Source organism: Bufo bufo, chromosome 4 (genome assembly GCF_905171765.1).
Source record: "Bufo bufo chromosome 4, aBufBuf1.1, whole genome shotgun sequence".
Classification (NCBI taxonomy): domain Eukaryota; kingdom Metazoa; phylum Chordata; class Amphibia; order Anura; family Bufonidae; genus Bufo; species Bufo bufo.
In genome coordinates, this window is record NC_053392.1 from 116,952,823 (window position 1) to 116,975,641 (window position 22,819).

At 47.0% G+C, this 22,819-nt stretch overlaps 1 protein-coding gene across 3 annotated transcripts in view; it reads left to right on the top strand.

The window, feature by feature from the left end:
• Positions 1-22,819, top strand: part of RYK (receptor like tyrosine kinase) — a 114,206-nt gene that overhangs the window by 65,671 nt on the left and 25,716 nt on the right. For all 3 annotated transcript variants that reach the window (XM_040427695.1, XM_040427694.1, XM_040427697.1), the window contains one exon: positions 8,644-8,713. In XM_040427695.1, coding sequence (XP_040283629.1) covers positions 8,644-8,713 — 70 coding nt within the window. The remainder of the gene's footprint in view (positions 1-8,643; positions 8,714-22,819) is intronic.

Here is a 22,819-nt window from a genome sequence, read left to right on the forward strand (position 1 = left end):
TGATTTTGAAGAATTCCGTCAGATTCCTGTTCTCCCACAAAGGGGTGAAAGCAAAAGAGTAGGAGACTTTCAGAATCCTCTTAAGCTTATTCCAAACCATTTTTAGGGTCCAAGGAATCAATAGGGACTTCCTCACCCCCAAATAACCAGATTCCAAACATGTAAAAATATTCTCTATTGGTTTTTCCATAACCTGCGACAAATACTGTGCTAATGAACTCTCTCTTTAAAATTGCAACAACGCTGAACCTGTGCACATAAATAATATCCTTGAAAGAAAGGAAATGATAGCCCACCATCTAATTCCGACAGCCATAAATATCTTTGTTTTATTCTCACCCTCTTCCTTCCCCATATTAAATCGTTAATAAGAGTCTCTAGTCTATAAAAAAAAGATATCATCGATCCAAACAGGGGAGGCACACATCGGATACATCACCATAGGCAGGATAATCATCTTAACCAGCGCTATTCGATCAGTCTGTGCCAATATCAATTTCTGCCAAGCGCATATTTTAGCTTTAACTTTATTCAAAACCGGGACCAAATTAAGCTCATAAAACCTCTTTATGGGAACCCCAATCTTAACCCCCAAGTAGTCCAGGGTTTCATTGGGAGCAAGGACCCGGACTCCACTCCCCTCATCTACGGCCCTGCAGTTCAGCGGGAGAAGCGATAACTTGGTCCAATTAATCAGATAGCCCGATAATCTACCAAAGTCCTCTATTACTGCCATCACATAGGGGAGGATTTTCCATCCCTGGTTCAAAAACAAAATAACATCATCGGCATAGAGGCTTATTTTATCGCTCGCTCTTTCCACCCCAAAGCCGTCTATGCGGTTATCTGAACGGATCTTACAGGCCAGTGGTTGAATAGAGCAAAAAGAAGGGGAGAAAGAGGGCATCCCTGTCTCATCCCTCGCTGCATCATAATGGGGGAAGAACCAATGCCATTAATATTAATACGTGCTGACGGCTGTTCATATAGCTTTTGGGTCATTTCTATGAATACATTCCCCAAACCAAAATGAGACATAGTAGACCACTCCATCCTGTCAAACGCCTTCGCAGCATCTAAAGACAGGATGGAGTGGTCTCCACTACCCCCAACAGAAAGATTCAAATACACCCTATAGAGACTCCTCTGTATTTGTCGACCCGGAACGAATCCCGTCTGATTGGAGTGTACCAGAGAGGCTATGGCCCTTTTCAAGCGATTAGTCTGTATTTAAGGGCGATATGGATCTATATGATCCCATAGCGCATCTATCTAATTTTTTAAGGAAATTAAAACAAGGAATAACTAAATTAAAAACAAAGGACGGAAGGTATGTAGAAGAGAATAAAGGGCTAGCCGACTGCCTTAATGAATACTTCTGTTCAGTTTTTACAAAAGAAAAAGAAGGACCTCCACTAGAAAGAATGACTAATAAATCGTTTGATGCATGTATCTTTACAGAGGAAGATGTTCTAAGTTTGCTGTCTAAGGTGAAGACAAATAAGTCACAGGGGCCTGATGAGATACACCCAAAATTATTAAAAGAGCTTAGTGGTGAGCTGGCAAAACTGTTAACTGATTTATTTAACCAATCATTAGTAACAGGAGTCGTCCCGGAAGATTGGAAATTGGCTAATGTCGTGCCCATTCACAAGAAAGGTAGTAGGGAGGAATCGAGCAACTATAGACCAGTGAGTCTGACATCAATAGTAGGCAAATTAATGGAAACCCTATTAAAGGATAGGATTGTGGAACATCTAAAATCCCATGGATTGCAAGATGAAAAACAACATGGGTTTACTTCAGGGAGATCATGTCAAACAAATCTTATAGATTTTTTTGACTGGGTGAATAAAATAATAGACGGTGGAGGTGCAGTAGACATCGCATATCTAGATTTTAGTAAGGCTTTTGACACTGTCCCACATAGAAGACTTATCAATAAACTGCAGTCATTGAGCATGGACTCCCATATTGTTGAGTGGATTAGGCAGTGGCTGAGTGACAGACAACAGAGGGTGGTAGTCAATGGAGAACATTCAAAACAAGGTCATGTTACCAGTGGGGTTCCACAGGGATCTGTACTGGGACCGATTTTGTTTAATATCTTCATAAGTGATATTGCAAAAGGCCTCGCTGGTAAGGTTTGTCTTTTTGCTGATGACACAAAGATAGGTAACAGGGTTGATGTTCCTGGAGGGAAACGCCAAATGGAAAAGGATTTAGGAAAACTAGAAGAATGGTCAGAACTCTGGAAACTGAAATTTAATGTGGATAAGTGCAAGATAATGCACCTGGGGCGTAAAAACCCAAGGGCAGAATATAGAATATTTGACACAGTCCTGACCTCAGTATCTGAGGAAAGGGATTTAGGAGTAATTATTTCAGAAGACTTAAAGGTGGGAAGACAATGTAATAGAGCAGCACGAAATGCCAGCAGAATGCTTGGATGTATAGGGAGTGGTATAAGCAGTAGAAAGAGTGAAGTGCTTATGCCGCTGTACAGAACACTGGTGAGACCTCACGGAGTATTGTGCGCAGTACTGGAGGCCATATCTCCAGAAGGATATAGATACTCTAGAGAGAGTTCAGAGAAGAGCTACTAAACTAGTACATGGATTGCAGGATAAAACTTACCAGGAAAGGTTAAAGGACCTTAACATGTATAGCTTGGAAGAAAGAAGAGACCGAGGGGATATGATAGAAACTTTTAAATACATAAAGGGAATCAACTCGGTAAAGGAAGAGAGCATATTTAAAAGAAGAAAAACTACCACAAGAGGACACAGTTTTAAATTAGAGGGGCAAAGGTTTAAAAGTAATATAAGGAAGTATTACTTTACTGAGAGAGTAGTGGATGCATGGAATAGCCTTCCTGCAGAAGTGGTAGCTGCAAATACAGTGAAGGGGTTTAAGCATGCATGGGATAGGCATAAGGCCATCCTTCATATAAGATAGGGCCGGGGGCTATCCATAGTATTCAGTATATTGGGCAGACTAGATGGGCCAAATGGTTCTTATCTGCCGACACATTCTATGTTTCTATCTTTATCCTTTTTCAACACCAAGCTAATCACTGCCTCTCGGAATGATGGAGGCAAAGCGCCAGATACACAGGATTCATTCAAGACCTGCCAAAAAATTGGAAGGAGCGATTTAGCATGGTACCTATAGAGTTCAAACGACAAACCATCAGGACAAGGGGATGAATTATATTTCAGCTCCTCCAAACAAATAGGCCCATCCAACATTTCCCTATCCTGTAGATCTAACCGGGGAAGCCCTAGTCGTTGTAAGTATTGATCCATATCATCCTGACTAAGCGTAAAGCACAGAGTAGTATTTTACAAATTCCTCCCTGATCATCTCTGGGGATCTCACCCTATTACCTTTTGAATTCCTAATCTCACTTATGCTAGTAGCCTCTCTCTGATTAGCTACTAACCGTGCCAAGAACTTACCTGTTTTACCCGATTTTGGCCTTGAAAGAGAAGCTTATGTTGAGCTTTACTATATAAAAGTGTCTTAAGCTGTAAGTTGGCCTCTTATAACTGGGTTATATATTGCTCATTATGATGAGCACCCAATACACCCTGTAATCTCCTAATTGTCTCTGTCAGCTGTTGTTCCCTTAGACGAAGTTGACGAGGATAGGCATTTCTACACAGGAGAGAGTCCTTTCCCATAAAACGATATATATCCATCTGCTCAGCTCCTCCTGCTCTATAACATGGTGCCTGCAGCTCAGACATCATGTTCAATGTGGCAGGTTCCCTTTAAACTGATACTATATGGAGGCATACGGCACCCATAGGATTCCACTGAAGAACGCCTCCGTAACCTATAGGTTTTTGATGGATTCCATTACATAGAATAGTGCGGTGTTGTTCCATACTGCTTTTCTGCAGTGCCTTGACATATACCAGCCAGGCGGAGTTCAAAAGCATATTGTTTTTGGCCTCCCATCTAACTTGTCTAACTCTATGGACACATCTCAGATATATGTAATTATCATACATGCTGAATGGACATGAAACATGTGAGTATAACCTTACAATGACCAGTGACACAGACCGTGCCCGCACCACTTCCTCATAAAATCTAATAGCTCATAGATTCTAAAAGATTTGATTTTCCAAAGTAGATTCCTTTTGAAATTCCATGTCTGTGAATTCACACTTTGGAGCTCATTTGTAGATCTACTTTCTACATTTGACGTACCTGTAAATGCAGGTGAGCTCTTCAGTGCACCACTACATCTATTACGGGGCTCACTCAGTCACCTACTGGCATGGATTGCAGATATAGTTGTCCGTTAGCTCCAGTCTGCTCTCTGCACATCTTGAGTAAATCAAGTCTTACTGGACAGCGCCAAGAGATAACATATTTGTGTCCTGCAGATGCCTGGCAGGTAATGTGAACAGGATTTAGATAAAGTGCTGGAAGGCAGGATTTCATGAGATTATCCCCTGCTATGCAGGTACGTGAGCGAGGAAGCAACTGCACGTCTTGAGTTGTGACCCTGACATAAAGTTTTAGGCTTCATGTACATGGCAGTGTCCGTATTTTGGACCACAGACAGAGATTACCTTCTGGTCTGCATTCCACATTTTTCTCACTCCCATCCATAGAAAGGACTATTCTTTAAGAATACGACATGTTCTGTAATTGGCAAAAGGATCAACACAGATCCACTAAAAATATGGATGCGTGCATGGCCCCATAGAAATGAATGGGTCGCCGTGCTTATCTGCACAAGGAGGAGAAATACATTTGTGTGCATGAAGTCTAATTCATACCTTTTTGTAGCCGTCATCTGTATGCTGGTTCAGCTCTATCCTGACCTCCCCATATAGATACACATTTGGCCGAATCCAGCTTTTGTGTTTTCAACAAGGAGAACGTCGCCATCGCACAATTGGCGATGGCTTCCATCGCGAGAGAGCGGAAGGATAATGTATATGGGAGCACCCCACACCTTAGGTCGTTGACAGGTCCCACCAAAAACTTCTGGTTTGCCAGCCAATGTTTAGTTTGATTGGGCGCGCTGCACCTGCAGCCATACTTATATCGGGGCTGTGAATTCCCCACTGTGGGAAGGCATTGTGCGATTCAAGGCAAGCAATGGTGTTCTGCTTTAAGTAATCAAAGGAAGACCTCATTAAGTGTTAAAGGTCCTTTAGTGAGCATAAGGAATAGGGAAAAAGTCCTTGATTGCTGGGTAACATTAGAAACCTCTTGTGCCGCACACTTTAACCTGCAGTCCCACAGTTCATAGCATCATTGACCCCAATCTGCTCTCCTTATGACTTCACAATGTTCCAGTTTTTAACATTATGTCTGAAAATTGCACGACCTGTAACTACAGAGCCCGGCCTTTTAGATTAGCTGATGGCTACATTTAGGGTTTGTTTGCGTGCGATAGGGATCCTTTGTTTCAATGTGAGAACCTCACTGGTAAGACAGAGTGTTCGGTCATTTTTTTAACTTTTTTACATCCGTCCCTTTTTAGTTCTGTTCTCATACGCCAATACTTTCCTTTTATTTTCTTAAAGCGGCACAGCAATGTAAATTTATAGCGCATTGTGGAGTTTCAGAATGGCCGCTCTGCTTGCGTGGAGAAAAAGAAGGAAATAATATTGATAAGAACATACAATACGGATGTGGGAGCTGTACACTCTGATAAGATTTCGGTTTCCTCATACAATCTTGCAGAATGACAATCTGCCGCCCCGTAATCCAACAAAAATAAATCTCAGCGTTTCACTTCTACTGCAAGGAAACAATGGGAAGGCCAAGTGTTGGAGGTGACAGATTTCTGCTTATCAATAATGTTTCAGTGGAAGGAAGGCAGCAAACTGAAATGCAGGGAGTGGGACGTAGGATAAATACAGCTTTTCCTGCGCCCCCCCCCTTTGCTGCAATGTATTAGTATTTGAGGCTGGAAGATTACGTGCCTGCCTATTAGACTAGGGAACCTTTAGGCTGCGGATTGTAATGCAGAAAATCCACATGAATCCGCGCTATTTATCACAGATTATTGCTGCTGATTTTCTGTGTATTTTAGCAACCCCCATTGAAGTCTATGGGGAAATCGTGAATCAGGACAAGCAATTGTTATGCTGTAAATTTTAAAAGCCGCCCCTCAGGTCAATTTTCAATAATTTTAATTACACACTGTATACATGAGACTTGGTGAATCTTATTCTGTTGGCTAGTGTGACACACAAATCCGCATGGAAAAAACGGAAGCATTCTGCACCATGTGCAGGCAGCACGAGGCACTGAGGTTTGCCAGATTTCTGTGCACTGGGCGTATTTTGCATATGTGTGAATTAGCCTGAGGTGCGTCCGTTTAAGTTTTTTTTTCCGAGATTTTGATGCTGATGACCTATCCTGAGGATAGTTCTTTAGTATCATATTGGCCAGGATCTGATACCCGGGAAGGCACAGCTCAATACATTGTACAGCGGCTGTGCTTGGCATCGGGCTCAGCCCCATTAACTTCTATGAGGCTGAGCTGCTCTTCGGCCATGAGGCGGATGAATGTGTCGTCACTCGGCTTGGGTAAAGCTGACAGAGGGCTGCGGCACTCACAGGAGCGCTGGTGCCTTCTCAAACAGCTCATCAGCAGGGCCCCAGGTGTTGGGCCCCCACCGATCACATAGTTTCAGAAAACCCCTTTAAATTCTGAAGCATGTCAATTGTGCAGGTTCCCGGTTTTCCCATAGACTTCAATGAGGTTGATAAAATACACAAATCGCCAGCATGCCAATATTGTGCACCTGTGGAGACCACATCCCTGTAGGGTGAAGGCACCATCTGGAATGGGCCCCACTCTCTAGGGGCTGCATCGCTGTCTCTGCCTCTATGGGACATAATAGGCCTTTGCAGTTTTCTCTGCCATCCTGTGCCTGGATATGACTGACTAGATAAGTAAAAAGTAAATTATCATAAGGAACGAGGCTGTGGGTCCGCTGTAATGTAGGTAACCATTCCTCATTCCTTTACCAAACTGCGTTAAGTAAACTTGCATGACTACAACTTGTGTCACATCCCCTCGCTGCGCTCATGTGCGATTCCTAAGTTGGCTTGCTCAGTCTTGTACTCTCCATTTAGGATTAGATCAAAAAGAAACTTGTCCTCCAAATTCTTTTAGTTTTAAGCTGTCATCAGACTACATTAAAGCCATTGGGAATCACAAGGACGTTGTCATTATGTTCTGTGAGGCTGTAATCCATCATTACCAGGGAAAGATGTACATGCAAACCTATACTGGACCTTCAGTGGCTATTCAAATGTAGACTACAGCCCCTCATACATATAGGCACCTTCATTATGATGGTCTCAAGCCCCAACCATACGCATAGAGAGTGGTTGTCATTTGACAATGACTTATCTGACCAAGAACAAAAGGTTCAGGCAGTTCAAATCCTGCATACCCAAACCCTCATCTCCCTCCCCCCTCCCCTGACGAGTCGCGAGGCTCCCAGACATATTAAGTGATTGGATGATCCAACCCAAAACAGTAGGTTTGGCTGATGCTTTTCTAACATGTATGGAGAGCCTAAAGGAATCTGATTTTGAGTCTAGGTTCTTCTGAATGAATTGGGCAGCTTGTGCTTTTAGAACATCACCCTTTACAGACCTGATAAAGTAATTGCTTCTTATGGGTAAAAGGTGGACATTGTAGTCATGAAAGACCAGGAGCGTTACCTCTAATTCCATCAGATGCTGTGATGATCATAGCGGTGCTGGGTCGGCCGGTGCCAAGTGTGTTTGTCCTGGGATCTGGAGACTGCACATACTACTGGTTGTAAACTCCAGTCCAGCTTCCCTGATCAAGGCCGGTGTCTTATACAGTGGGGCTATCCAGCAGATTTTCAGCCTGGTACTTCTGTGCCTTTTAGAAAGTAGTGCAAGGCAAAAAAAATTATGCATTTAATTGTGTGCCCCTACACCAAGCTATTTTTGAGTTAGGAATGGGAGTAGGGGGTTCTTTGTGGATGGACATTTCTTCAGGGGCTTCCCATGGTAATAAATTTGAGATTCGCTGTTCCAAACAGTAGCCAATAGATCTATGATCAACACATCTATGATAAGCTGCTGTTTAGGGCTAACTCGGCCGCATCTCCCAGACCGAACGGGGCTCCCCTGACCTGAGCTATAACTGCATCCTAGTGATCAATGATATGGTCAGTTCCTATTGCATTGTGGGTCTATTGTACTTTGCTCACATTATGTGAGTACAGTACATTAGACCCACGATCAGACAGGAACTGACGTAAATCACTATGATGCAGACAGGTCAGGGGAGCCGTTATCTTTGATGCGCCCAACACATGGGCCTTGTTTTTCGGACTGAGTGCAGTTGTGTCAGCCCTTAATGGACCACTTTGGGCTAAACCCCAGAGTTCACCGCCCCACCAGGAGTGTACCATGCAGTGTATCAGTTTTGACTGGAGTGTTCCATTAAGTAAGAGGTTTCTACAGCAATTGTGCTTCCCGTCCCTGTTTTTTTGTTTTGTTTTTAAACATTTTGCACAGCCCCTTTAACCGTCATTGTGCAATTACTTCATAAATTGTTAGTGTTTTGCCTCCATTCTCCTATTGACTTTTTTCTTGTGTAATTTTTGCTTTTAGATCAAGCATCCGAAGTTCAAATTACAATGATGCTGACAGAGAGCTGCAAGTTGAGAGGTTTGCACCACAGGTAAGGTCCTGACCGCTTTAGGTGGTTTCACGTCTGAGTTGAGCTTTGCAGGTCTCACATGTAGAGACTTCCTGAGCGGGTAGGCAAGTGCTGTGTGAATCCCTCTTACATTGTGCTTGATGGAGGTACATGAGGTAGTGCATTTTAATGGAGAGGAGTGTAGGCATATCTGATGGATGTTGGCATATCACATTTTTCACCTTTCTGTGGCCAGGTTTCCACATGCAGTCAGTGGTGCGCAATTTTGAAGATAGGACCTTGGCGTTGCACACATTAAAAGCCATGATTGGGCAGGGTTCGGACCAATTCAGCAGACGGACAGTGTACAACCTAAATGCTACAGTAATGGAAGTCATAGAGGCCTGTCATCTCTCCTGACCAGGTTGTTTCAGTAAATACTTGTATTACCCAGGAAATACCAATTTTGCAGAATTTTTTTTCTCAGACCTGTACTGGAGGTTACCATTCTCCTGGTCAGTACCACACAGTCTGACACTGTCGGCACTGACTGTAGTGACCCTCCTCCAACTGCTAACAAGTTTTTCAGGTATTTCTCTGAGGAATAAGGGGAACTGCACAATCCATAGTGCTTTGAAACGGCCTCCAAAATTGTGATATTACAGGGAGTACAGTTGTTGGAACAGACCTGTCAGGAGAGAGGTACCCTGTAACAGTTATACTAGACTGCTTGACATCAGCAATGGCACCAATTTGTGACCAGATGGAATAAGGCTGCATTCACACCACAGATAAAAAACAGCTGCCACTGTTTTCAGTGCCATCGAAGTCTATTGGCGTATTCACGTGCCCATTTATTTATTTATTTTTTATGGCCAATGGTTTTTCTAAGTCCAAAAAATAGGAGACACGGAAAACTCTATTTAAAAACAGGTACACTGTGTAAAATAGAATAAAAAAATATATAAATATACAGTAAAGACCAAAAGTTTGGACACACCTTCTCATTCAAAGTTTTCTTTATTTTCATGACTATGAAGGCATCAAAACTATGAATTAACACATGTGGAATTATATACATAACAAACAAGTGTGAAACAACTGAAAATATGTCATATTCTAGGTTCTTCAAAGTAGCCACCATTTGCTTTGATTACTGCTTTGCACACTCTTGGCATTCTCTTGGCATTAGTCAGGTCTAATAAACCACCGTTTGCTTTTTGATATCCTGGAGTGCTGCTGGCTATTTTTTTTATCTCTAGCTCATTGGACCTAGGTGCTGGTCCTCACCAGCCTGACGTGCACCCCGTGTTCATACAGTGTGCTGCTTCCTCATTTTCTCGAGGATAGATATATATATATATATATATATATATATATATATATATATATATACACACCCCACACCACAGACACGCTGGTATAATGCTCACTCAGCACTGGAGCAACAGGACCTGATGCCCCCGCTGTCGTCACAACGTGTGAACATGCAGGGAACATCGGTTCTGATGACTCCAGTGCAGAGCAAGTGTTACCAGCTGTGACTATGGTGAGCGGAGGAGTTTTTTTTTTTTTTTTTTTTTGTCTGGACTATTTTGGAATGGGGGCTAAAGGGAACATAGAGGACCATTATCTATACTGGAGGGCTCAAAGGGGCCATTATCTATTCTGGGGTGGTCAGTATAAATACTGGAGGGCACTATGGGGGCATTATATATACTGAGGGCACTGCAGAGGTTGGGGTTTTAAAAAGAAAAAAAGCCAACCTTTTCTAATGGCCGTTATTAACTGCTGCTAAAAACTGATGCAAAATGGACGTTAAAAAGCAGATAGATGACTAGAAAATGGATGCAAAATGGCCACCAAAAACTGACAGTTTATACTTTTTAATGGACTTTTTGTGTAGCCAACATTACATACTATAAAAAGCCCTTTACAAATCATGCACCACATGCCAGTGATCCACAGGTGCCCGCTGGGCGTTTCTTCTGTGTCCTGTTTTCTCAGGCCTCATGCACATGGCGGTTGTTTTGGTCCGCATCCGAGCCGCAGTTTTGGCAGCTCGGATGCGGACCTATTCACTTCAATGGGGCCGCAAAAGATGCGGACAACACTCGGTGTGCTGTCCGCATCCATTGCTCCGTTCCGTGGTCCACAAGAAAAATATAACATGTCCTATTCTTGTCCGCGCTTTGCAGACAAAAATAGGCAGTTATATTAAAGGCTGTCCGTGCCGTTCCACAAAGTTGCGGAACGCACACGGACGCCATCTGTGTTTTGCGGATCTGCGGTTTGCAGACCGCAAAACACACCACGATCGTGTGCATGAGCCCTCAGCAGCAGCACCTCCTGTGTAGGGTTGATTGGCATCTCTGAACCCTCTTGTGCCATCCATTTACCTCCCAGATGGTAGAGGTTACAACAGGACACTTACCTGCTGGAGCAAACGCCCAGTGGACACCGAGATGACATGCATGTGGTGCAGCATTTTTTTTTTTTAGGTATGCTGCATTAGTGGTGGCACATGTGGATATACAGAATGGTCTTGCCCCTATATTGGGGAGATAATGGTTTTAGGGGGTCAAATTAGCAGACAGGTTCCCTTTTACCATTTGCATCACAAATCAATAGGCCAGACCTCTGCAGTTTACTATGTACAGTGTTGTGCAACAAGACCTTTTGGTTTCAGAAAGTCATTAGTGGTCATCTAGATCTTGTGTGGGACTATTCTAATCCCATAAATGATGGCATAGCACTAGGACATGCATTGTGGCCCTTCGCTTTCTGCATCGGTGGGGGTTCCATAGTCTATGCCTGCACATCGCTTCTCCTGCCTCTTCCCCCCCCGCAAGAAAACTGCATGACCACTCAAAGTTGCATCGATAAAGTGGTCTTCTAGAGGACGATCCACTTATAGATTATGGCCAGGATGCTTAATATGTGGTGGAAATGATAATCTGTCATAGAGTGCTTCCATTCTGAAAGTGAGCACTTCCCTTGAACCAGAGCAAATTGTGCGCCCCCAGCTAATAGCTGGCATGTAGAAGTTGACGTGTGCTGCTCTGCAGGGGATTTTAGGGTGTCTTGAGACAGGAAGGTTTCCAAATGCTTTACAAACAGTAAAACACAAGCATAATCTCCTCTTTGTGTCGGGGGAGATGCATGAGCCCATGCGTGTTCGGATCTGCTCGGAGCATACACTTCTGCCATTGAAGGAGGATTAAGAACTAAACATACGAACAGGCTGTATAAATAGTTCTGCTACCGCCATGTGGTTCGGCTACGTGTCCCGTCCTAAGTCAGATCTCTCATCGTGATGGTTAGTAGGATTTCTTTCGTCTGCCCGACCTCATGCAGTTTCTAATGAACTTCTAACCTGCCCACATTAAACAGTAATGAGATCATGGAAATTATTATTTAGCTAATGCAGGGATTTATGTTAATCCTTAGTGTAAATGATGACGGTGTGATAACCAAAATGATGAGGTCACTTGTTTAAAGGGATGCGAAATAAACTAAATTCTATCAACGCTTCCTGGCTTACTCCTTATCACAGTGTAACGGGTGAAAAGGAGGGGGAAAAAAAAAAAAAGACATCGACAGTCACCTAAGGCTACTTTCACACTCGCGTTTGGTGCGGATCCGTCATGGATCTGCACAGACTGATCCGTTCATATAATACAACCGTCTGCATCCGTTCAGAACGGATCAGTTTGTATTATCTTTAACATAGCCAAGACTGATCCGTCTTGAACACCATTGAAAGTCAATGGAGGACGGATCAGTTTTTCGATTGTGTCATAGAAAACGTATCCGTCCCCATTGACTTACATTGTGTGCCAGGACGGATCCGTTTGGCTCAGTTTCGTCGGACGGACAAGCAGCGTATTAGTGTCCGCTTCCAAAGCGGAATGGAGACTGAACGGAGGCAAACTGATGCATTCTGAGCGAATCCTTTTCCATTCAGAATGCATTAGGGCAAAACTGATCCGTTTTGGACCGCTTGTGAGAGCCCTGAACGGATCTCACAAACGGAAAGCCAAAACGCCAGTATGAAAGTAGCCTAAGGCCTCTTTCACATGACCATATGGCTTTTTCAGTATTTTGTGGTCCATTTTTTTTACTGATCCATTGTTCCGTTTTTGTTTCCGTTCCGTTTTTCCTTATGGCATATACAGTATACAGTAATTACATATAAAAAATTGGGCTGGGCATAAAATTTTCAATGGATGGTTCAGCAAAAACGGAACGGATACGGAAGACATACAGAGTACATTGCGTATGTGTTCTGTTTTTCTTGCGGACCCATTGACTTAAATGGAGCCACGGAACATGATTTGCGAGCAATAATAGGACATGTTCTATCTTTCAACGGAACGGAAATACGGAAACTGAATGCATACGGAGTACATTCCATTTTTTTTTTTTTTTGCGGAACCATTGAAATGAATAGTTCTGTATACAAAAAAAAACGGCCGTGTGAAAGAGGCCTAACAGGGAAGTTTAAGGGGTATCCCAGTGTTTTTATTGTTTGTTAGGATTTTTATTGTGGTTATTACAGTAACATCATTGTGTGTATTTACATGGCTGCCTACCTCTAGGTGGTTGTAAAATGGCTGCCTGTCTTTAGCTGGTGATGTAATGTTAAGTTTACTGTTAAGAGAGAAGAAAAATAAAAAAATTTAAAAATATAATATATACAGTCAGGTCCATAAATATTGGGACAACGACACAATTCTAAGATTTTTGGCTCTATACACCACCACAATGGATTTGAAATTAAACGAACAAGATGTGCTTTAACTGCAGATTTGCATAAGATTTACAACAGTTTGCATATGTGCCTCCCACTTGTTAAGGGACCAAAAGTTATGGGACAATCGGCTTCTCAGCTGTTCCATGGCCAGGTGTGTGTTATTTCCTCATTATCCCAATTACAATGAGCAGATAAAAGGTCCAGAGTTCATTTCAAGTGTGCTATTTGCATTTGGAATCTGTTGCTATAAACTCTCAAGATGAGATCCAAAGAGCTGTCACTATCAGTGAAGCAAGCCATCTTTAGGCCGAAAAAACAAAACAACCCCATCAGAGAGATAGCAAAAACATTAGGCGTGGCCAAAACAACTGTTTGGAACATTCTTAAAAAGAAGGAACGCATCGGTGAGCTCAGCAACACCAAAAGACCCGGAAGACCATGGAAAACAACTGTGGTGGATGACCGAATAATTCTTTCCCTGGTGAAGAAAACACCCTTCACAACAGTTGGCCAGATCAAGAACACTCTCCAGGAGGTAGGTGTATGTGTGTCAAAGTCAACAATCAAGAGAAGACTTCACCAGAGTGAATACAGAGGGTTCACCACAAGATGTAAACCATTGGTGAGCCTCAAAAACAGGAAGGCCAGATTAGAGTTTGCCAAACGACATCTAAAAAAGCCTTCACAGTTCTGGAACAACATCCTATGGACAGATGAGACCAAGATCAACTTGTATCAGAGTGATGGGAAGAGAAGAGTATGGAGAAGGAAAGGAACTGCTCATGATCCTAAGCATACCACCTCATCAGTGAAGCATGGTGGTGGTAGTGTCATGGCGTGGGCATGTATGGCTGCCAATGGAACTGGTTATCTTGTATTTATTGATGATGTGACTGCTGACAAAAGCAGCAGGGTGAATTCTGAAGTGTTTCGGGCAATATTATCTGCTCATATTCAGCCAAATGCTTCCGATCTCATTGGACGGTGCTTCACAGTGCAGATGGACAATGACCCAAAGCATACTGCAAAAGCAACCAGAGTTTTTTAAGGGAAAGAAGTGAAATGTTATGCAATGGCCAAGTCAATCACCTGACCTGAATCTGATTGAGCATGCATTTCACTTCCTGAAGACAAAACTGAAGGGAAAATGCCCCAAGAACAAGCAGGAACTGAAGACAGTTGCAGTAGAGGCCTGGCAGAACATCACCAGGGATGGAACCCAGCGTCTGGTGATGTCTATGCGTTCCAGACTTCAGGCTGTAATTGACTGCAAAGGATTTGTAACCAAGTATTAAAAAGTAAAAGTTTGATTTATGATGATTATTATGTCCCATTACTTTTACTTTTGGTCCCTTAACAAGTGGGAGGCACATATGCAAACTGTTGTAATTTCTACACCGTTCACCTGATTTGGATGTAAATACCCTCAAATTAAAGCTGACAGTCTGCAAAAATTTTAGAATTGTGTCGATGTCCCAATATTTATGGACCTGACTGTATGTATGTGTGTGTGGATGTGTGTATGTATGTATGTATGTATATATATATATATATATATACACATATACACATATACACATATACACACACATACACACACATACACACACACACACACACACAATCTGCTTCTACACTGACAGACATGAGATGATGCTGCAGGAAGTAATACAGTTTCTGCTCGTCAATACACTGTTATTCACCTGTTAGATACCTGGAGAGTTAACCGAAAGCCGGGTCACATCATGATTTTGAGCATCAGATGACTGACTCCATGTTTAGTCATATCCAACTCTCCCATGGATGCATTTGACAGGACTAAAATGGGCCAGGCCATTTTTTTTTTTTCTTTAGGGATAGGCTACTAGTATGGATATAATAACTGTCCGCAAGCAAAATTTTAAATGTATATTAAAAAATTGTTCAACATCCTATATACAGCTTTTAAAGTGTGGAAAAGCTCCTGTAAGTCTGATCTCTCCCTTCCTTAATAGCTTTCTGAGCTCTGGAGAAAAAAACAAACATGGTGGGAAGTAAGGTCACTGCATAAAGTACTGGCAGATTCAACAGAAAGGAGACACCCCCTGCTTCTGAGGGAAATGCATCTTGCTGTGCAGTTGAAACAAGTACTAATGTGGCTGAAAGAGACTTTGGGGAAGCCCCAAAAAACACTGGTTCCTTCACAATTATGATTGCTCAAAGAAGCAAAGCCCTTATGGAAACTTTTTTGAAAACTCAGGTACTCTTTAAGGTAGCCATATACCTTAGGTAGCTGCAGCAGGATGCTCGTTCAGCCGATCGTGGTTCCACAAGCTTCTGGTGTAAAATAAAGGCTATCATTTAGCCTGTTATAGGCTTTAATTATCTGTCGGGCCAAGGCTGTCTCCGCTAATTTCTGCTGAGCTAGCTCCTTTTTTCACCACTCATGAAAAATGGCAAGAAGTGTAAAAAGTTGCAAATTATAGCAGAAATATTGCATATCGCTTAAATGAGTTGTCCCTGTATCCTGTGGATAAGGGGATACGTGTCTCAGCAGCTAGGGTCTGACTGCTGGTTCCCCCACAGGTCACAAGAATGGGGTCCCGTGCTCCCCTGTTTGAATGTGGCAGTCACATATGCGCACTGCCGCTCAATTGAGCTCTGCGTGGCGGTTATAGATAGCCGAGCACTTCTACTGTATCTCCGGCAATCCCATAGAGATGAAGGGAACGGCAGAACACATACATGCATGTCTGTCACATGGGCCCCCATTCTTGTGATTGGTGGTGTCCCCAACAGCCAGTTAGACTCTGTGGATGGAGGATACGTAGTGTTAATGGGACAACCCCTTTAAAATGCCCGTTTAAATTTCTCGCCCATATTCCTTGGGGGACACAGGAAACCATGGGTATAGCTCTGCTCTCTAGGAGGCGTGACACTAAGTGAAAGCTGTAATCCCCTCCTCCATCAGCTATACCCTTCAGCCTGGAGAAGAGACTGCCAGTTTTTTGCTTAGTGTCCAAGAAGGCAAGACACCCCCTGCTTATGCAGGGTTGTTTTCCTATGATTTTTTTATTTTTATTTTTGCGTTATTTGTTGTTTTTAATTCGATTTTTTTTCTACCTACAGGGACAACAGAGGCGCATTAGACCCCTCTGTTTCTCCCGGGGTTGAGTTGCGCCAGTGCCGGTAATTACGCACTGCCGCCTCCCCCACAGAAGACAAGGTGGACCAGGGCAGCCTCGCTCCCCTGCGTCCCGCCAGCTCAGGGTCGCCCGCACGCCAAGTCCCTCCCCCGGCTTCCTGCCACTGCGGTGCCAGGAGCTGAAGGGGCGACCCCCGCTGGATGGACTGAGGGCGAAGACAGCGTATGGTGAGAGTGGCTGCTCCAGCCTCCCCTTCCTCCCTCCCACCGCTGCTACATCCCCCATGGCCGCTGCTACATCCCCCATGGCCACTGCTACATCGCCCGCCCCACGCCCCCCATCCCCCCCCCCCGGGCATATCGGGACCGTTACCGGGCAGGGGAGTTTATCTGGGCAAGTCCTTGGCAGGGACGCTGCCTTCAGGGGACGGCTGCAGGCAAGCAAGCCGTCTGCCACATCCAGGCGCGGCGGGGGCCGCTTACTTGGCGTGAACGGCGCCATTTCAACTTGGCCGGCACTTCATCACCTTGGGGGTTAAAATCATTTTGCCGCGCGCGCGCGGCTCTGCTTCTTCTTCAGCGCGGCAGAGGGGGGGCGGAGCTTCCTACATGCGCTCCGCTACTTCCGGTTTCATCGGGCTCCACTTCTCAGTGCTGCGTGGAATCCTCTCTGCCGTGCGATCCTGAAGCCATTCATCTCCGTGCTGCTGCCTCTCCTCCACAGCCTCCTCAGTCTGTTCCCCTTACCGCTGCCGATTGCATCATCCGGGTCTGGTAGGACTGTTAACCCCCTCCGTGCCAACACTTTTCTTTGGGGTCTCCCACTTTAAGTGCAACATCTTTTTTCCACCATGTCAGACCCTTCTGCAGCCGCCAAGCCTTGGTACCATGCCTGTACTGCTTGTAGGGAACCCTTTCCCCGGGGGCAGTCTGATCCGCACTGTACTGCATGCCGAGCTCCACCGCAGCCTCAGTCGCCCACTGTGTCGCTCCCTGCTTCCTCTGACCCGCCTGACTGGGCTAGATCCCTGTCCCAGGCCGTGGAAAGCCTCACTCATGTCGTGGGCCGCCTAATAGACAGGCCACCTACCCCGCAGGACGCCTCTCTGACTGTCGCGCCCTCCGGGTCCACTGCTTCTGCCGCTGCAGCGGGTTCACTCTCTCTTAGTGACCCCTCCCGAGCTAGGCACTCTCAGAAGCGTATTAGAGTAGAGGGAGCCTCCTCCTCTGAGGCCTCACTCTCCCCGCCACGCGTGCGCACCCAGACGGGCCTCTCCTCTCCAAAGGATTCGCTCTCTGAAGGTGAATTGGCGGTTTCAGATTTGGAAATGGACTCGGCCCTGCCGTCCAAGCTAGCCTCAGCGATGGGTCAACTCATCTCTGATATTCGTGACACCTTTAAGGTGCAGGATGACCCCCCTAGCTCTGACGCAGCTAGCGTCTCCTTTATCAGACCCAGGCAGGCCTCAAAAGTCTTTCCAATCCACTCTGATTTCTCCTCTGTGGTGTCTAAGGCTTGGGCTCGCCCAGACGCCCGTTTTGTCAACCCCAAGAAGCTGGACATTTGCTATCCTTTTCCAGCCGATGTCGTGGCCACATGGTCTTCCCCACCCAAGGTGGACCCCCCTGTGGCCCGGCTGTCAAAGAACACGGCCATCCCTGTTCCCGACGGGTCCTCTCTTCAGTCAGCGGAGGACCGTCGCATGGAGACCCTTTCCAAGGGCATTTTTGCTGCCTCCGGTTCTGCTCTCAGACCGGTTTTTGCCTCTGCTTGGGCAGGGAAAGCAATCTCTGCTTGGGGTGCGCAGCTGGAACAGGAGTTGGACTCGGACGTCCCGATCCAGGACCTACGTTCCTTGGCCCAGCTTATTATTCGGGCCGGGAATTTTGTTTGTGAGGCCTCCCTTGATGCGGGAGCCCTTATTGCACGCTCCTCCGCCCTGGCAGTTTCCGTCAGGAGGGAGCTCTGGCTGAAGGTTTGGAAAGCGGACGCTGCCTCCAAACGTTCCTTGGCGGGGCTACCGTTTGCGGGTTCCCGCCTTTTCGGGGTCCGCCTAGACAAACTTATTTTGGAGGCCACGGGTGGTAAAAGCACCCATCTTCCTCAACCCCAAGCCAGGGGCGCCCCCCGCGGACGCCCTGGTGCGTCTCGTTTTCGGTCCTCCCGCAGGGCCTCTGGGGCTCCCACCACAGCTGCCGCTTCGGCTCCTCCCCAGGATAAGCGTAGGAAGCCGTTTTTTCGGGGGCAGCCCTCCTGGCGCAAGCCGCAGGCTGCCCGCACACCCGCAGCAAAGCAGTCCTCTGCCTGAAGGCGCGCCCCCACCCACCCGGGTGGGGGGCCGGCTCCTCCTTTTCAGGGACGTCTGGATGGCTCACGTCTCCGACGCCTGGGCCCTCGAAATTGTGTCCTCCGGATACAAAATCGAATTTGCATCCTTCCCTCCAGATCGGTTCTTTCGCTCCCGCCCGCCGCGGGACCCGAAAAGCGCGGCTGCGTTCTCCGCGGCCGTTCAAGCCTTACTGGACAGGGGGGTGATTACCCCCGTTCCTCTAGAGGAAAGGTTCCAAGGGTTCTACTCGAACCTCTTTGTAGTTCCCAAGAAGGGAGGTTCGGTGCGGCCCATTTTGGACCTCAAAAAGCTCAACCGTTTTCTCCTCCTTCGACGGTTTCGGATGGAGTCCCTCCGTTCCGCGGTGGCTTCCCTGGAGCAGGGAGATTTCATGTCTTCCATCGATATACAGGATGCCTACCTCCATGTTCCGGTAGCCCGGTGTCACCATCGCTTCCTCCGATTCGCCGTGGGGGACCTCCACTTCCAATTTGTCGCCCTTCCCTTTGGGCTGGCAACAGCCCCCCGGGTGTTCACCAAGGTCCTGGCCCCGGTTTTGGCCTTACTCCGTTCCAGGGGTGTTTTTCTGCTACCGTACTTGGACGATATCCTCATCAAGGCTCCGTCCCCTTCTCAAGCGGTTGCCAGCGTGGATCTCACTCTAGAGACTCTAGCGAGGTTCGGTTGGGTCATCAACTTCCCCAAGTCCTCCCTTCCCCCCTCCAGACAACTAGTCTTCCTGGGAATGCTTTTAGACACAGGAGCGGCTGAGGTACGTCTTCCCTCGGAAAAACGTCTGATCCTCCGTGGGGCGGTTCAGGGTCTCCTTCTCCACCGTCGACCGTCCTTCCGCTTCTGCATGCGGGTCTTGGGGCAGATGGTTGCCTGCTTCGAGGCGATCCCATTTGCGCAGTTTCACTCCCGCCCTCTCCAACGGGCGATCCTCTCCTCCTGGGACAAATCGCCGGAGTCTCTGGATCATCCCTTCCATCTATCGCCTCCGGTGCGGTCATCTCTCCGCTGGTGGTTACAGTCCCCTCTTCTGGGCAGGTCCTTTCTGCCACGCAACTGGTTGGTGGTTACAACCGATGCCAGTCTCTTGGGCTGGGAGGCGTGTTTCCTCCCCGATCCGTCCAGGGCATTTGGTCTCCATCGGAGTCCAAACTCTCGATCAATGTCCTGGAGCTGAGAGCGGCCCTTCTGTCTCTGCGACACTGGACTCATCTGCTGAAGGGTCATCCAGTTCGTGTACAATCGGACAACGCCACGGCTGTGGCGTACATAAACCACCAGGGGGGCACTCGCAGCGCTGCAGCAATGCGGGAGGTCACCAGCATTCTCCGTTGGGCGGAAGCCCACGTCCCGGCCCTATCTGCAATTTTTATTCCAGGGGTGGACAATTGGGCGGCGGACTTCCTCAGTCGCACCACCGTTGACCCCGGCGAGTGGTCTCTTCACCCGGAGGTATTCGAGGCCATTTGCCTTCGTTGGGGCATACCGGACGTGGACCTCATGGCCTCAAAATTCAATCACAAGGTCCCCGCCTATCTGTCCAGGGCCAGGGATCCGGGAGCTTGCGGAGCCGACGCCCTCGTTCTTCCTTGGCGAGGCTTCGCGCGCCCATACATATTCCCTCCCATCCCTCTCCTGCCCAAGGTCCTTCGGAAGATCGCGGCGGAAGGCGTCTCGGTGATTCTGGTCGCTCCGGACTGGCCCCGCCGGTCTTGGTATGCCGACCTCATGCTGCTCCTGGCAGACGCGCCCTGGCCGCTGCCCGCCAGGGAAGATCTTCTCTCTCAGGGACCGATCTTCCACCCGCGTTTAGGGTCCCTACGTTTGACGGCGTGGTTGTTGAGACCACCGTCCTGACACGTAGGGGTTTTTCTGCGGACGTCGTCCGCACCATGATCCGCGCCCGTAAGCCGTCCTCTTCTAGGATCTATTATAGGACCTGGAGGACCTTTTTGGGGTTCTGTGCCGATCTGGGGATTCCTCCGCTCCGCTTTTCTCTCCCCACCGTTTTGTCCTTCCTGCAGAGCGGGCTGGGCCTTAGTTCTTTGAAGGGTCAGGTGTCTGCGCTGTCCATTTTGTTTCAGCGCCCACTGGCCCCCCTTGGTCCTGTCAAGACCTTCCTTCAGGGCGTGGCTCACGCGGTTCCCCCGTACCGCCCTCCGGTACCGCCCTGGGACCTGAACCTCTCAGCGCTCCAGGCTTCCCCTTTCGAGCCTCTGCGGACGGTTTCCTTGCGACTTCTTTCCTGCAAGGTTATTTTCCTTGTAGCAGTCACCTCTCTTCGGAGGGTGTCCGAATTGGCTGCACTCTCCTGTCTGGAACCTTTCCTAGTGTTCCACCAGGACAAGGTGGTTCTTCGTCCGGTCCCTTCCTTCCTTCCTAAGGTGGTCTCCGCCTTTCATCTGAACGAGGACATCGTTCTCCCCTCTTTGTGTCCTTCCCCTTCCCACCCGCGGGAGAGGAAGCTTCATCGCCTGGACGTTGTCAGGGCGCTCAAGATTTACCTGGAAGTAACCAGCTCTTTCAGGCATACTGACTCGCTCTTTGTGGTCCCGGAGGGGTCACGCAGAGGGATGGTGGCATCCAAAGTTGCTATCGCCCGTTTTGTCAAGATGGCTGTTACTGAGGCTTATCTCGCCAAGGGCAAGGTTCCGCCCCTTGGTGTTACCGCTCACTCCACTAGAGCGGTCGGGGCTTCCTGGGCTCAGAGGAATCGGGCTTCTACGGAGCAGATTTGCAAGGCGGCCACTTGGTCCTCCTTGCACACCTTCACCAAGTTCTACAGGGTGCATACTCATGCGTCGGCTGACGCTGCTTTAGGCCGTCTGGTGTTGCAGGCGGCAGTTGATTGATGCCTCTGGTGTTGGTTGAGTTTGTTCTGGTCCCTCCCTTCTGGGACTGCTCTGGAACGTCCCATGGTTTCCTGTGTCCCCCAAGGAATATGGGCGAGAAAAGGAGACTTTTGTATTACTTACCAGTAAAGTCTCTTTCTCGCTCTTCCTTGGGGGACACAGCACCCGCCCTTCATTTGGGTTACAGTTGTGGTTCCGGCTTGGTTGCCCCCGTTGGGGCTCGACAGTTCTTTTTCCGGTTGGTGGTTATCTTTCACTACTTGGACACGCAACTGGCAGTCTCTTCTCCAGGCTGAAGGGTATAGCTGATGGAGGAGGGGCTTACAGCTTTCACTTAGTATCACGCCTCCTAGGGAGCAGAGCTATACCCATGGTTTCCTGTGTCCCCCATGGTTTCCTGTGTCCCCCAAGGAAGAGCGAGAAAGAGACTTTACTGGTAAGTAATACAAAAGTCTCCTTTTTTTTTTTTTATGGCACAAAAGTAGCATAAATGCTTTAATAAATCTGTCCTGTGACTTTATACAAACTGAACCTGAACATTAGTCAGTTTTATTGCCTGCGCCATTTTTTTGCCCCTTCGCTTTGGGGCTCCAGCTTGTAGTAAAGTTACAGTAGACCCGATGCCAGCTCCAGCCCGGACTCCGGAGTAGTCCCCTACAGAATGCAGAGGAGTCGGCACGTGCCTGCTTGTCCTGATACAGTTCAGTGTTTGCTCTGCATTATACACTTGGAAGCTTCCAGTTCTCTTCCTTTGCGCGCTGCTTTGTTTTGCAGGCACGTGTTGTGTTTTCTAGTAGCCTCAGGCATCTTCGCTCTGGCGGCACATATTTCAAAATCCTTTTTCTGTAATGAGGAGATATTAAATAGTGATTTGATTGTTTTACTCACTTGTGCCCTGTGGGGAGAGGTTTAATGTCAGTGTTCCTGGCTTACACTTTGAAAGGACGCCAGTTTCTCTTCCCTGCTGGAGAGGACATTTTGCAATGCCGTGTACAGCTGCAGATGTTGTAAGCGTCGAGCTCTGCCTTCGTAGGTTAGAGGTGAACGTGCTCTCTGCAAAGAGTAAATGAATTC